The 17,267-nt window shown below is 33.4% G+C and overlaps 1 protein-coding gene and 1 non-coding gene across 2 annotated transcripts; one reads left to right on the forward strand and one right to left on the reverse strand.

The window, feature by feature from the left end:
• Positions 1 to 6,130: 6,130 nt before the first annotated feature.
• On the forward strand, positions 6,131 to 10,140 carry LOC132729285 (uncharacterized). Its single transcript, XM_060715010.1, has 5 exons — positions 6,131 to 6,438; positions 6,969 to 7,082; positions 8,072 to 8,491; positions 9,083 to 9,190; positions 9,499 to 10,140. Exons 1-5 carry the CDS (start codon positions 6,265 to 6,267, stop codon positions 10,015 to 10,017), a joined length of 1,335 nt encoding a protein of 444 aa, XP_060570993.1. The 5' UTR covers positions 6,131 to 6,264; the 3' UTR covers positions 10,018 to 10,140.
• Positions 10,141 to 12,606: 2,466 nt separating this feature from the next.
• Positions 12,607 to 12,677, reverse strand: Trnag-gcc (transfer RNA glycine (anticodon GCC)). Its single transcript has one exon. It is a non-coding gene; the product is annotated as a tRNA-Gly (tRNA).
• Between the last annotated feature and the right edge of the window lie 4,590 nt (positions 12,678 to 17,267).

Here is a 17,267-nt window from a genome sequence, read left to right on the forward strand (position 1 = left end):
AAATTGTGATTTATTGGGTTCAGTTAGTCTATACGTAACGATTTGTTGTTAAACCAAGTCTTTTAATAGACAACAATGTATGATTTATGAACCCAAAGTCAACCAATACTCTAGTATTGACATGAAAGTACATCTTGTTCAAATATTAATGAATTGAAAATAATGTAAATGTTACATATCCATGCCCGGGTATCTATTTTAGCATATATCCTTATCTTTCTATGCCATTAACCTTTTAAAATATCATTGAAAAGAATATTTAAACAGATTGTATAAAGTAATGGCCTGGAAATTTACGAATGCATTTTTTATGTTCTAATTGGCCAACAACAAGTGAAATACCAGCTTGTTTTACTAATTAATTTCCCCTAATTTTCCGAATTGACTTTTACAAAGTTGAGGCCAAGTAAGTTTTTAGATATATTCATTTTTGCTCGGTTTTGATGAAAGATTAACACGTATTTGAACCACTAACAAATACTGGTGTTGTATGATGAAACATGGTTGTGACCCGAGTAGGGCCCCTGGGTTGAGAGGCAAACGGCCTTATAGGTACATGTAAAGTATGGTTTTTGTAACACGCATGAAATGTAAATAGTACCCGTTTGTGGTAAAAAGAACTTACCATGTAAAACTTAAAAACATCATAAATAGTGCAGTATACTCGAGTGTGTATGTTCCAAATCCGTATTTGTATATGGCCCTAAACCACACGTGTGCGTTATCCTAAAACTTATTTGTGTATGGCCCTAAACCGTACTTGTGTATGGTCCTAAACCTTATTTTTGTGAATGTCCTTAACCGTATTTGTGCATGGATGTAAACCGTGTTTGTGTATGGTCCTAAACGGTATGTATGCATGATCATGAACTGTATCTATTTATAATTCTAAACAGTATTGTTAATGCTCCTTAACCGTATTTGTGTTTGCTTCTTAACCGTAATTGTGTATGATCCTTTACCGTATTTATGTATGTTCCTTAACCGTATTTGTTAATGCTCCTTAACCGTATTTGTGTATGCTCCTTAACCGTATTCGTGTATGATCCTTTACCGTATTTATGTATGCTCCTTAACCGTATTTGTTAATGCTCCTTAACCGTATTTGTGTATGATCCTTAACCGTATTTGTTAATGCTCCTTAACCGTATTTGTTAATGCTCCTTAACTGTATTTGTGTATGATCCTCAACCGTATTCGTGTATGATCCTTAACCGTATTTGTGTATGATCCTTAACCGTATTTGTGTATGATCCTTAACCGTATTTGTGTATGATTCTTAACCTATGTGTGTATTGCACTGATCGGTACTTGTTTATAATTCTAAACCGTATTTGTGTATGATCCTTATCCGTATGTGTACATGGTCCTAAACCATATTTGTTTATGGTCTTTAACCATCTTTGTGTAGGTCCTTAACAGTATTTGTGTAGGATCTTTAACCGTTTTAATTTGTGTATGGTCCTTAACAGTATTTATGTATGGTCATACACAATCGAAAACCGTTTTTTTTTATAACCATTAACCGTAGATGTGTATGTTCCTAAACCGTATTTGTGTATTGCAATAACGTATATATGCGTATGGTACTAAACCGAATTTGTTTATATGGTCTTTAACCGTATATTTGTGTATGGTCCTAAACCGTATTTGTCTAAAGTTTTTAACTATATTTGCGGAAGGTCCTCAACGGTATTTGTGTATGATCCTAAACTGTAATAATTGTGTATGATCTTAAATCGTAATTGTATTCTGTGTTCGAAGGTCGAAAAGAAAGTATTGTAATTGCACAAGATGATAGCAAAAACACAGGCTATTTTTCCTGAATCCTAGCTATCACTAAAATGCTCTATATTTACGTTGACAAAGAAAATACGGAAATAAGAAAAGTCACCCACTTAGCTTCTAGTGACATTCAGGAACATATGACGAATTTGTAAATGCGTTATATTATATACAGAACCTCACACTCTCTTTGGACTCTTCCAAATGACCAATTAGTTTATAAATAAAATATGGTAAACTGATATGTTTATTTAGAGCAATTCTTGATCAAATTTTCACAAATGTCACTGGGAGCAAAATATGATACGGTAATTGTTTCTGAAAGCTTTATTAGTTATCCTTTCATCAAAATTGCTTTGATAAAGACATAAAATGTGTGACAAAGCAGCGATTGTACATCTAAGAATAAAAGTGATATCAATGCTTGTTTATGAAGCAATTTTTATATATCTTTTATAATGCCAGTCTTTTCATGACATTCTTTATAGTTATCTGTGTGTTTTGGGTTGTTTTTTTAAGACAGGTACAACCTGATATAAATCATGATTGATAAAACAATTGGGGACACAAAAGATATGATGACAATGAAAAAACACACGTAAGCATCTGGTAAAAGGCATCATAAAAAAGAATTCTTGACTTTATAGGAACCTTATGGCGTCATGTGATACTATTCAGATTTGTATTGTCAACATCAAAATAGCTGTGATACGCTATTCTTTTAGAATAGTTTCTGTTTTGCTGTAAAAAATAAACATTTGTTTGCATTATAAACAGTTGACAAAAGCATTTATATGGACTATCTAATTTAGCTCGATCAGCGGATATTTTTTGTTTTCACATGGCTGCTTTTATTACACATTTATATATCCATGTAACAAAAGTTGTACTTATGATATGTTATCAAAAACAATGTCCCCTTGTTTCAATACTAAATTTGAGAATTTGTGGCACGCGCTAACTTGATACAAATCTCGCCACGGGAGATTCCTCCAGACGATAATGTCAACGCCACGCGCCATCTCGGATTATCTACAAGATTATCAAGTGTTGGTGCGTTTGATTAGTAGATCCATCACGATATATGATCGATTATGAAGTCATTGATAATAAAACATGTATTTATTACATCTATACTGATACTTTACTTACAACCTTGACTGTAGGTGAGAATTTGTTCCTACATGTAATGCTTATTTAAGTGTTTTTGTTGGCTAGATAACAATAATTTATTTTTGATGCTATTGATTCCACGAGGCGTTTATGTAGCTAAAATTGCTTTAATTGTGTCAATGGGGGAGAACAATGGGATAGCAACCTAAAGCCCAAATGTTAGAATGTCTGCACTAACGACATAGTACAAGAGCTATCAGTAGGAAAGCACGCTCGACTAATATCACTGCCCGTATGGATACTATCAGCATAGTTTATGAGATAAATGTTGCGTGCAAAACTCAGTCATGCTATTTCTTAAGATCACTCAGGGCCGTGAATCAGTCAAATTCCATTCCAGAGATATCTTATTAAAATCAAAAGACATGCATTGATTTGCAAAGAAATACCTTTTGTATTTTAGAAAACAAAAATTTAACTATTTAGATAGAGAAAATAAGAATCTGTAAAGAAAGTCCAAAACGGTAAAATTAAAAATGTTGCAGGCTCGGTTTGATTGAGACTGTTCATGGACGGTGCTGTCAAGTGCAAACTACACCTTTCCCCCCCCCCACCGGCTTAAGCAGGATTCAATATTTTAACTTGAAATGGCCAAATTTTGAATTTAGAAACATGTGTTCATATGGCGGTTATCATGGAACGTTCAATGTTACACTTCCGTGCCACTCCATCAAAAACGGCGTATGAGAAAGCGTGTGTCCTAAATGAGAAAACAATGGGCGGAACTAAACAAAATGGAAATTTGGAAAGGAGATCAGAGGTTATGAAGCCTGCATATCACAGATAAGACGTCAAAAGACAAAGTTAAAAAACAGACAACATATCCGAAGGGTGATTCAACATTATTCAAGTAGGAATATTGGAACCACCCAAATCGAAAAAGCCAAATACATGTAGTTGAAACTAAAAAATACCATAAACACAACAACACTGTCGTGTTTAAGGATCGGAAATATAACAGTACGGGCGACTTTTTACAGCCTCCACACGGCACAAACAACGCTGATGTGGCGATAAAAATAGAGAAAATAATTTTCTTTGTTAACAAATGTCTGCATAATTCAGTCGAATTCCATGCCAGAATAATGGGCCTTAAAAGTAACCTCAAATGATGATTTTGACGACATATTTTAAATTTCAAGTCATTACCTTCAGTAGTTTTGATATGCAAAACTTTTAACTAATAATGTTAAGTTAGCCAAGGGTCATAATTAAGTCAAATTCCATGTCAGAGTTATTAGCCTTGAAAAGGTAATTTCCAATAATAATCCTGAAGTTCAAGTGGATGCTTTTCAGGAGATTTAAAGATTGGTGGTGCTTTAAACAAGAATTTTCCAAGTTCACAAAGGGCTATATTTCAGTGAAAATCCGTGTAAGAGTTGTGGATCTTGGACAGTGATCTGAATACCTTCGGTAGTTTTGAAGATTGGTGTTGCATACAACATTTTAATCAGGAATTGTTTAAATTCGCCGTAAGTCTGTCAAAATTCATTCCAGAGTTAGGGAACTTGGATAATGACGTCATTTATTTCAAATACACGTGTGAAGATACAAGCACATACCTAAACATTTTAGTGGTTGTGTGAGAAATGATATTGTACAAGAAGTGGCACTTCAAAAGAATTATGCTAACGCTGATACCGACACCCGAATAGTCGGGTTAATTATATTAATGTGGAGTAAAGGCGATATCTAACAATTTTTAGGCAATAAACCATTCAAGTATATTTTACGTCTTTGATTTAACTTTAATTTCCTCTTGTCGTGTATATGGTTTTATGTTCTAGATTCGCAACATTCAATTGCGTATTAAAATATTTTTAAAAAACGCAGTAGGCAAACGAAATTTGAAAATGACATCAGAAAATGGAGAGTGGGCAAAGAAATCTTAAATCTGAAGTGCATCCTTGAGTTCTCATCATCTGCACCGGATATAGTGTCATGAAAGAAATCTGCGTCATTTTGAAAACCGAAAGGGCAGAGCTGTGGTATCTTCATGACGTGTGTGCTTCCTTCTTTTATTGTGGCATGGATAATATACGCGCCACATATAATATAGATATGAGCCGTGTCATGACAAAACCAACATAATGGGTTTGCGACCAGCATGGATCCAGACCAGCCTGCGCATCCGCGCAGTCTGATCAGGATCCATGCTGTTCGCTATCAGTTTCTCTACTTGTAATAGACTTGGTAAGCGAACAGCATGGATCTTGATCAGACTGCGCGGATGCGCAGGCTGGTCTGGATCCATGCTGGTCGCAAACCCATTATGTTGGTTTTGTCATGACGCGGCTCAATTATAATGAATAATTTAAAATTAAAAACAGTTACAAAGTTAGAACTGCCACTCAAATAGCCTAACTAATAACAATAAGAGATGTCACATGGCTTCAACATTTTGATTGCAAATCTTAAAACAGCGGTAAAAAATGCACGTACCTTTACGGCCCATTCGTATACCAGCGATGTGCATGTATTGGAAAATGAACTACTTTATAAATTCTAGAACTTTGAGCAAAATGAAGCTTAATCATTTAACGGCATATTGGTATATTCTAAAATCTTAAGATTTCATCCAAAAAAGATGAGGGGTTCCATTTTAAACAATAAATCTTTCTTGTGATGATTTAATATTATTTTTGTTCTGTATCGTTTAGATGTATAATAATCAGAATATATAAACACGTATTGATAAAATTAACATAATTATGTTTCCTATTCAATCTTAACACTGAGAAATCAATCAATATACATGTATGTAATATTTTTATTTACATTGATACATAATTATGTTAAATATATTCGTCATGTGTATGTTCAGCATAATAAACTTGTGCACATGCAAAATGTATAGTTTCTCAATTTTGGATGTGATTGGGTATATATGTATATTTGTATATATATTATAACCAGCACGTGACTTTTTAATAAATGTCGAGATCTTGTGCCAGCTTGTGGAACAGTAGGCCCTAATAATGAACTTTTAGATTTTAGTCTATAAATATGAAATGTTATGCACATTCAGGGAAGACCACGTTTTTTTTAAAAACATAATAAATAATACAATAAATAAATAAATTCATAATTCACGAATAATTAAATTGGTAAATAGGTCGAATATGACTAAATGTTTTTATTCTGATGTACTGTATGGAGAATTTCATGTCTTCACCGTTTCGTAATTCTATTTATAGAACACTTTACGATTGTGTAATAAAATTATTAAAATTGTTTAATTTTCCTGGATATTTTTCTAGTTTCATAACTTTCAGTACATTTAACAAGATACTATACAGTATAAAAATGTCGATTAAATTAGTATGTAAGCCAGAGTTTTTTGAAAGTCGCTTGAATTCTCATCTAGGTTTAAATGTTACGACCGAACCCGGAACGACCTACTTTCTGTGTAACGATATAGAGGAGGTGCCGTCACTTGTGGATCCAGCTAGCCTTTCATTTTTGTCAGGTGAAAAAAAGGTAACAATAAATGAAAATGTCTGGTTTTTAATAAACTATAAAATATTGTAGAAAGTCGTAATACAATAGCCAGTATTCTACTGTACATGATAAAATTTACGCTTAAAATTTAGAAAAAATAAATAAGTGAATCGTCAATTTATCCATTGCACATGCCTGGTTTGAGTAATTTCCTAGTAATAAGTATTCGCCAGTTCATCTGTTTTGAATAAAGTACATGCACTAAGTAATAAAGTGAGCTGTTTTATATTTAGATTTATATCACACTCGCGTGACTCGGTTTTTAAGTCGTGACCAGATGCAAATTGATTGAGATTTTTTTAATTTGAGGTTTTAATACATGATGATCAGATCATCTCATTTTCCTGGTTTAGAGCTATTAATTGAATATATATATAATCTTCACAAGTGTATTTAAATGGTAATAGAACATGAATTGTCCATATTTGGTGGGAGTATGCATATTTGTTAGTATTTATGCATATAAATTAATTGATAAGAACTTTATTGAAATATTCTATTTTTAACAGGTTCAGATACTGGTGTGTAAACATGTGCCAAATGAGAGTAAGGTGCAAGGACAGGTTGTTGCACCAGAAAAAAACAAGTTGACTGAGGTGCTCATGGGAAATTCTACACCAAATGTATGTAAGATATTGAAATATCATGTTTGTATATCAAAGGATATTATCAAAATGTTAAACATTGTCAAAATTATTAGTAATTTAGGACAAAGTGGTTTTGAATGTCTTTAAACTACATAAGTCATGCAGGCTTAGGCAGGTAAAAAAACACACATTTTTAAACATGAAAATCATTTTTTATTGATCAGCAATTTTTGACAATCATGATGGACCAAGCCCATTTATTATTACTAAATATATGCCAAAATACACATCGAAAATAATCCAAAGTAGAAAAAAATTCTAGGTTTAGACCAGGGTAAACTTGATGTATCTAATTGATATATACATATATTAGTCTTTTTGTTTAAAACTACAATGTCCCATCTGGAGAACTTAGATATTTTGCATGTAAACCTCTACAAATCTTTCATAAATTTATAAATTATGTAGCTGGGGTCAAGAATGACAACCCAGTGCAATGTTACATAATAACTTACTTTAGCATTGAATTACTTTGATCAATTTTAGCAATGTACATTTGAAAGTGACATAATGCTCATGTTTTCACTGTCAAGTTGAGCTGAATTTATATTATATTTCAAGAGATTGACTGTTATAATGGTGATTGACCAATAATTGATGTTTAGGATAAAAAGACTGCCTCCATCTTTTTTATTTAATATTTAATGTTATTGATACATTCCAAATGATATTTATAGAAATTTTTGTGGGTTACATGGATAATTGTTGATCGTTTTTCCATAGTAAAATATAAAATTGATCACAATTATGGCAAAATGTAAACTTTTTTGGACTTTTTAAAATTTACCTGTGCACATAACATTTGGATGTGCATAATGTCACTTAAATCTCAGGTGAGGGATTAGGGCCATCATGGCCCTCTTGTACACAAATGTGTTGGAAGTTTACATAGTATTATATAATTTTACAGATGCCATTATTTGTTGATTTTTTTGCAAGAAATAATCATTTGAAATTATCTTCAGGCTACACGTGTAATAAAGGAAGAAAAGATAGAAAATGTTATCAAAACATCCAGTCAATGTATTGTCACTGACACATGTGAAAAAGATACTAAGAAACAGGGAGAAAACAGGTTGGCTACTGAGATAAAAGTTGAAGCCCCAGTTGTAAATGCACCACTATACCAGTTGAGCAATGTCAAGCTTGAGAGTCCAGTTGTGATGCAGGGTATCAGTGCCCATATTCCACCAACTTTAATTCCAAACAAGGTCCAAATGAGGTCTTCGACGGCTGATACATGTAATGTTCCAAGTTTACCATGTCAGTCACTCAGGCAAGAACTGAAGCAAGCCATTTTGCAAAGACGTTTAGTTCAGGGAAAAACCATGATTGATTTAACGAAAGAAGAAAATGAACGTAAAGCTGTATTACAGAGCATTAAGGTACTATGTAAATTTGTACTAACAAAAGGGCAGCAATCGTCTGTAAACTTTTGCTGTAAACAACATCTCTTAAACCGCTTAGCCAATTTCATCAAAACTTCACAGAAATGTTCCTTTGGTGGTCACCTTTGAAATTTGTTGAAAGAATTTAATTCCTTGCAGAACTCTGGTTGCAATGGCACCAGAAAGAGAAAAAAAACTTTAAAAACCTTCTTTTAAAAGACCCAAAGAGCTAGAGCTTAGATATTTGGCATGAAACATCTTCTAATGAGAGTCTACCGGGTCAAAATTAGCCCTGGCCCAGGGGTCATTGATTTTCCTAAAATGCATCACCTTTTGGAACTGTTGTTTTCCCTTAGCAATAGCAACCGGTAATGTGCAATAGCAACCGGTAATGTTTTTACAAATGCACTTTTTCAGATACAGATATCAATTTATGATTTAGATTTTATATCTTCTTTTGTTTACAGTTTACAATATTTCTTGTCATGGAGAGTTTTTACATTTAGTCAAGCAATTTCAGGGCCATCATGGCCCTCTTGTTATTTTAAGACATTAAATTTTGCCTTTCAATTTATATTAAAATTTTAGATGTCTGAGGAAGAAGTTGAAAGAATGCTTAAACGGCGAGTTTCAAACAATCGAGCTGCAAGAAAATGCAGAGAAAAAAGAAAAATTGTAGAAGAAAACTTAATGCAGGTAAATAAGAAAGTTTGCGGATAAAATGTCATTATTTTAGCTAAAGGATACTCAAATCAGTGTTAATTAGCACTTGGTAATGGTTATGCACATTTTTTTTTCTAACTATCTCTAAGTTCAGTGGAAAAATATCCTATACCAGGGGTATGGATCATGTTTTCAAAACAAAAGAACCCTTCAGTAAGTGTATGTACTCACTTATGTTCAAGCTGAACAGAAAAAGAAATGTTTGACATATGTGTTAACTACGTAATCAATTGCAAAACATATACACATTTTATGATTTGAATAATTATTTATTGTTACAGGAAGCAAAGAGATTGAAGGCGCGTACGAAAACATTGAATGAAATTATATCAACATTAGAGCAGCAACAGAAAGACCTAAGGTTGTATGTAACCGGTGCAAAAAGTGGGGATAAGGATTCCAATGAAAAGATCTTTTCTATTCTTAACTCAGAAATCAAAATTCCAGACCTTCCTCCTCGCACCATGACCAGATATGACTATGACTTGTCTAGTAGTGTCATTTTATCAAGTTCGGAATATAATTCTGATGATACAAGGAATGGATTTGAGTTAGATAGCAGTCAAGAAACTAATGATACAAGAGATTCTACATCAGTGAGTTTTCTCAATGTAAAAGATGAAATGATAAATCAGACTGTGCCTGGTGGGACTGTAAGTGCGACCAAACATATTCAAGTGGAGAGTGACATTAGAAATTTTAAAGAGATTGATGACAGGAGAGAACAGGTTGATTCGGATGATGATTCGGATGTGGAACTTATTGAATTTGACAGACCATTAGTGATTGATGTTAATTAGAAAGTGCAATTGTTATTGCTGTAATCAGAGCAGTGTTTAATCATGTAATGTATCTTTGTCTGTCTGTGTCTGTTCTCTTGGTGCATTGTTATTGAAATTAAATTTAAGCTTTGGAACGTGACAGCGTAAAGAAGAAAAGAAAACATGGTATCAGTGTTAATAAAGTTTTGTAGTGTCATATGTGTTCATTTATTGTTGTATGTTGGAATGGTAAGTAGATGCTTATATTTTATTCATCATATCACTTTCATTATATCTGTGACTGTTGGAAATAAAAAGAATTTAGTTAGCACACAGTTATGACTTAATAGTGCTTTTCTAATGTTCACTGTATTAAAATCATAAATGTGAAAAGCAAAACTTAACATTGGCTTTGTTTTAAAAAAAAATTGCAGGATTCATTTTTGCGTACAACTAAGTGAATGTTATATTAATAATTATTTACTAGTGAAGATATTTAGAAAGTGGAAGAATAGCAGCATGTTATAAGTTAATATTTTTAGCACAAACTTCTTCATAAAGAAAAAAATATTGTAAACATTTTGTAATTTCATGTTAAAATATAACTCTGAAATATTTTTCACATTGAAAATTATTTGCTTATTATTTGTTGATGTCAAGAAGAGTGCATGGTGTTTTGGTGGAAAATCAGTAAACATGATATAAGAAAATCATTACAGGTGCTTTAAGTAAGTAAATGATCAAATTATCTTTCTGAATTTGTGTAATGGATTTGCCCAGCTTTGAATTTGGAATAGTTCATTCAATGTCTAAGGGATTTTGATATATCAAAATACAAAAATTGAGCTACTGACAGCTAAAATGTCTTGCACCTGCATGAAGGGTACAGGCTGGCCTGGTGTATCCTGTATCTATTCTGACCACATAGCACATGAAAATATTGCATCAAGTATTCACTCTGTGGAAGATATTTTTCTAAAGTTAAGTTTGATTTATTGATGATTTGTTTGCAAATTTCGAAGTGTGCAGTTCAACATTGTTGTTGTTTTGTTTCTTTTCTTTATTTTGTATTTTTTTATAGCTCATATGAGCACAAAGTTCTCAGAGGTGAGGTTTTGTGATAGCAAATCTCCTAATTATTTGATGCATTACACAAGACTGTAGAATGATCCTATGGTAGTCCTCTATGAAAGTTATATGAATGATTCCAGTCTGATGCATAAGTAGCTCTCAGGAGCTAGGCTTTAAAAATTATGTCATTAAAAATCTTCTTCTCAGAAACTACATTGCCCAATGCTAATATATTTTGTATTGAGCATCAACTTGTGTGCTTCTACTAAACTTATATAAATCATGTCACTCGGGTTAAAATTGGCCCGCCCAGGGGTCTTTTAGTTTAAATAGACTTATATAGGAAAATACATTGTAATGGGACTTCTTATAAACTTCATTGCTTAGAGCTTAGATCTTTGGCAAAAAGCATCAACTTGTGTTTTTTTACAAAGGTTATATATATCTTGCCCCTTGGGTTCAAATTGACCCGTACCCAGGGTCATTTAGCTTATATAGACTTTCTTTTATAAAACTACAATAGATCTTAATTATTTGGCATGTATAATTGTCTTTTTGACATTTACTAATGTGAGGTCAAAAATGGCCTTTCCTAAATTTGAGTCACTTAGTTCATGAACAAAAAATCTTCTTCTCTGAAAGAACAATGCCCAGAGCTTAGGTATTTTGCATGAAACATCACCTTGTGGTCTTCTACAAAAGTTATGTAAATCATGTCCCTGGGATCAAACCTGGCCCACCCTTAGGGTCACTTAGTTTATGTAGACTTAAATGGTAAAACAATTAATTAATTATATTTTCTTGTTTGAAATAACAATACAAAGAACTTAGATATTTGTCATGAAGCATTGTGTAATAGACATCAACAAACATTAAAAAAAATGCAATTATTTCACAGAAATGATTTTTGGGTGACTGTCTTGATATAAATACTGTATATATATATATATATATACCCCCATATATATTTAAAAGTTGGCGGTAGCTTTGGTTTCAAAAACCACTCCTAGGAGTGTTGTAGTCTTTTTTTCTGTATATTTAGATCATGAAAATCTTTTAAAAGAAACTGTATGATTGATTTTAATTTTATTTTATAGAAATGATCCTTGCAGAGGCAATTTCTACAAAATTTGTTTGAAATTTTTCAGTTACTTATAAAACTTGGCACTTATGAGGTGGGAGTCACTTTTTGATAATGTACAATTTACAGATTATCTTGGTTATATCTGTTGGTCAGATTTTGAATCTAAATAGAAATGATTCATAGATAACTGACCACCAAGATATTCATATACTTTTGATTCATCAAAAAAAGCCTCTAGGATTGTGTTTCCCCAGATTTATGTATTTAAACTTGTGGTTTAAACTCCGATAAGTCATACAGGGCCATTATGGTAGTCATGCCTTTACCAATTATAGATGCATTAAAGAAAGCTTTTATCGAAACATTGTTATAAAGAATCTTGTTAGTTTTGAATGTTGTTCTGACATTGTATCGATATTAATGACGTATTTGGGTTAAACACACGAAAAAAATAAGTATGTAAAGAAAAAAGATGCATCGGCCGGGAATCGAACCCGGGCCGCCCGCGTGGCAGGCGAGCATTCTACCACTGAACCACCGATGCTCATGAATGATGAAAAGACAAATTGTAGAGTGAACAAATATTATATACGTTTCGTTTGTTTGCTTATGTTGAATTTTATTATATGTTATTCAGTAAGTAAATGTAATTACTGTAAAAAAATTAATTGTGTGATTCTTTTGTGTATTTATCATTGCATTTACGTTCTTATAATTTGCAGGCAAAAATAGATCTATGAGCTTTAAAGCTTTTTCCATTAATTCATGAATAATTCTTGGGTGAAAAAATGTCCTGTTTTCTTCGATTCATCAGTTTTATAAAACATTTATTACTGTTTTTACGCCTCATCTTTTCTTTTCTTTAAGACAAAAGAGATATTGAAAGTACATGTGTTTCTACTAAATTTCAGGGGAGGTAACAAAAACTAGCTGTGATGACGTAGTTATCTATGTCTCTGCCTAGAGGTACTAGCGCGCTTTTAGCAAAATTGGTAGTAACTCAAGGGCGTAGCGCCCATTACGCACAATACGCAATTGCGTATAAAAAAATTCCGAAGGTGAAAAAATAAAAATGAGAAAATCTAAGTTTTAATGCCCAATAATGGTTTTATCGCAATAGATTTAGATCTCCATTTCTGTTTACAAAATATTTCGTTGCGTCATACTGTTTACTACTAAGTTTAAACTATGATTACGTCACTCTATTATTAATTATCGTAATATGTGCAATAGGAATTTAAGTTTCTCGTTAACTCTAAGCATTTACAAACCTATTGCACAGAGATAAATTAAAAGCACAACATTAATTTATCTACAAACTAGGCTCATAATAACTTATCGTTGGTTAAATTCTCAGAAAATAAAGATTATTAAGACTTTTCTTAAAGATTACGACCAATCCTTTCTAAATCGTTTCCTTTGGAATAGCTCTATTTTAAAACGACTTTAAATCTATCAAGATTTTAAAAATCATCAACTCGGGGCAAAATTTAATTTTTGGTGTGTAATTAGTTGTCAAAATGAAAAGAAACATATCCGCCAAATTCCAGGACAAGCGACCCTTTTTATGGTCCTAAAACAGGACCCCATTCAAGTCGATAATGAATCTGACCAGGTAGAAACAAAACAGAATTCACAAGACCTGGCATGTGACCCTCCTGTGATAAGCAAATCAAACGCCAATGTCGCGTCTCCTTCTCCCCCTTTTTCTCCGCCCACCTTCTCCTCTTTGTCTCCCCCTGCTTCTTCTTTCCTCGAGAAGCGCTAGAAGCTCCCTGGGAGCACGATTCCTGGATATCGGAAGTATTAATATCAGAAGCCGACTAAGAATGCCAGATTCTAAAAAATGGTGTCCTTACCGAACGGTTCGAGCCACATACAGGTTGGGTTGCACCTCTCAGAGAACTCGAAAAAAAGCACCTATCTACTTAAGGTACCTCCTTTTATTTGATGGAGTATTTTGTGCTCCATGTTTCGCCTTTAATGCGGCTGAAACTCGTCCGTTGATTGACTGGAGTAACGCAAGAAAAGTCGTTAATCGGCACACACACTCAAAAGAACACATGAGCCGGCCATATTTTTTGTGGGCAACAAAATATATCTATAAGTAAGTCCGTTACTTTCTCATCACAGCCTGAGGAGACCTATAGAGTGATCATTAAACCATTTAATATCTCGTTGTATCTGGTAATTTCCCTACTTTCTTACGATGGAATAGAAGTGTTCTCAGAGTATAATGTTTCTTGTGCATTTGGAAATAATACATACACTTGGATAAATAAGACTGAAGGCCTGATTTGACGAGAAATGCTAAAAAAAACGTGTTATCTGGTTAAATGCGTTTTACATTTGAACGGGCATTCATACATAAACCAATTTCATGATCTGCATCCTTAATTAAACTTAACATGGAAAAATGTTTGTGTATGTTTATATGCACCTGTAAAATAAGAAAACTACAAGGCGTACACTGCCTTTTTTCTTTACAAATCTGTACGAAGTTATAATGAAATAAGTTAGAAAGTAAACGAGCAGCTATATGTTTATCAATTTATGGGGAAAAAATGACTTGAAAATGCTTCATGCTTTACGTGCAAAAGGTGCTTCAAGACATGCCAGAGCCCACGATTTAACATCTAATTTTTCAAAATTTTCCGGGGGAGACCCCCCGTACCCCCACCAGCGGGAGGGGGACACCCCCTCCCGCACGCTCCCCCTCTCGCCACTTCGTGCCTCGCTTTGCGTATATTTTTTCCAGCCCTAGCTACGCCCCTGAGTAACTTATAGGTTGTTTTTTCTGCAGTTAAAGGGCTGCATTGATACATATCAATTTTTTTATAGCTCATATGAGCACAAAGTTCTCAGAGGTGAGGTTTTGTGATAGCAGTGTGTCTGTTGTTTCTTGTTGTCCAAAATTTCTTCAAACAACATCTCCTAATTATTTGATGCATTTTGAATCTACACGTACAATACTGTAGAATGATACAATGTAAATTGTAGGATACATTTATTAATTAATCAGAAATAAAGATCATTTGTTTCACACATGTAGTTATCAACATGCACCAGTCATTTGAGAGTGTGCGGTGAAACCGCGTGAAAAACGTGCCGCAAATTGCGACTGGCGAGAACAATGAGGTGGTTTTATCTTAGGACCTAAATAACAGGTTATGTGCCCGTCATACTTACTTGGCGAAGACTTTTATCATCTGAAAGTCCTCTGGGGGCGGGGTGCATGGCCGGGGATTTGATTGGGGATAACAAATGACTGATGAATATGATATATAAATACCTCGGCTTTTGTTATTATTTATTTATAGTAATAATTTATAGATCACCTTATGCTGCCCACGACCATAAGTAGTAACAGCAGTTTATAACAGTGACGCAAAAAAATAAGTGTTAAGTTTCACAAATTTAACAAGCAAGTACGGATGTTCCGTGTCTAATGAATAAAAATATCACAAGGGCGGGGTATAAAAAGTGGAAAGTCCAATATTATAATGACATAATACCCAGACGGACAGATCTGTGTCTTTTCAAAAGATTGTCTAGATAGTTAACTGCGCAGTACTTAATTTCTGGAGGCAGTAGAGCCGGGTTTGATTATCTTACAACATCGATATATTTATCAGCCTCTGTTGACAATACAAGAACATTTACTTCTTAATTTGGAATAATTTAGGGTTAATTTGAGATGGGTACGTTGATAAAGACTTGTAGCAATTACATCTTTAATGACAGAAAGTTGCTGTGACCCTAAACAATATATAATGGCCTTACCGACTATAGAAGTTGACACGCCCATTTTTAGCTTCATTTAACTTAACTATCAGTGTGTTCAATGCAATAATTAGGGTCCTCTAGGGTCGTAAGTTCACGGAAAAGGTGTATAAAAATATTGACGGGTAAAGTGACGACTAGAAATGGTTTTAATTACTAGAGAGAGCGGGGTATCACACAAATGTCAACATCCAGCCGATAGCTGTTTTGAAATTAAAGTCAAACAAAGATTGATTTATAGACTAGTTAACCGTTTCTTTTCCAGGTCATTAAATCACACAGATTGTAATTTCTTCGTTACTCGCGTACGAGACAGGTTCCCTCCGGCACAAACACCAATCACAACTTGTGAAGTATATTATACTTCGACTTAAAGAGGTTTGAGACTTTATCTACAGAGCACAAGACAGCTTTGGGCTGGTGCCAAGTGGAATCCCTTTTATGATACGAAAGCAAAAATACGTCCTCTGAATGGCTGAAGGTTAAGGCAATCTAGAATTATGACTAAACAGTCTTATCGCCTATTTAAACCAAGAGATTGGGTAACGTCTGATAAGCACAGTATTGCTGACCTTGAAACAATCTAACTGGTGACCCCTCGCAAAATACAACCGCCAAAACAGCTGTTTAAATAGACAGACGACACTTTGTCGAGCTGATCTTTGAAGATATGCTGTTTTTACCTACCTCTATGACTTATTAATGAATAATATTATAATAGATCATGTGGGCACGCGAGTTGTATTTGGGTGACAGTTTTTACGCCGAGTCATTGTAGTATAATAATTATAACGACGTAAAAATAAATAACATTTAGTAATGTGATACCTTAATGTTATCATAGAATAAATGCATGCAAAGCTGACATTAATCATTGTATTCAAACAGTAGTTAAAGTTTTACAGTAAGGACGAACTATCAGACGAGTAGAAGATTTTAATCTAGCAACCTTTAAACTCAGATTGTCACTAAACCTTTAGAACTCTTAAATCAAGTGTTTTAGAAGTTTTACTTCTTTGTTTGTTTTTCTTACTTCATGGGGTATCTTGCTTTTTCTTTCTGTAAAAATGATGTAAGGGTTAACAAGTTTAACTTAAAACGCATTTGAATGTAAATATAGCAAATAGTATTTTACGTTGCGTCAGTTGAAATAAATTGAATTTTCATTTCTTAATATAATTAACTAACTTATTTTTAAAGTTGTAAACCTGATTATTTCAAGGTTGTATGAGTCATTTTTTCATGGGAAATTTTGATATTACATTAACATATATTCTATTGGCGCCAAAGTCACGACACACGCGGGTCGTCTTAGAGTTGTAATTAGATACATGTACTTGTTAGCTATTGT

This window comes from Ruditapes philippinarum, unplaced genomic scaffold (assembly GCF_026571515.1).
Source record: "Ruditapes philippinarum isolate M1 unplaced genomic scaffold, ASM2657151v2 ctg17_1_1_1_1, whole genome shotgun sequence".
Lineage (NCBI taxonomy): Eukaryota > Metazoa > Mollusca > Bivalvia > Venerida > Veneridae > Ruditapes > Ruditapes philippinarum.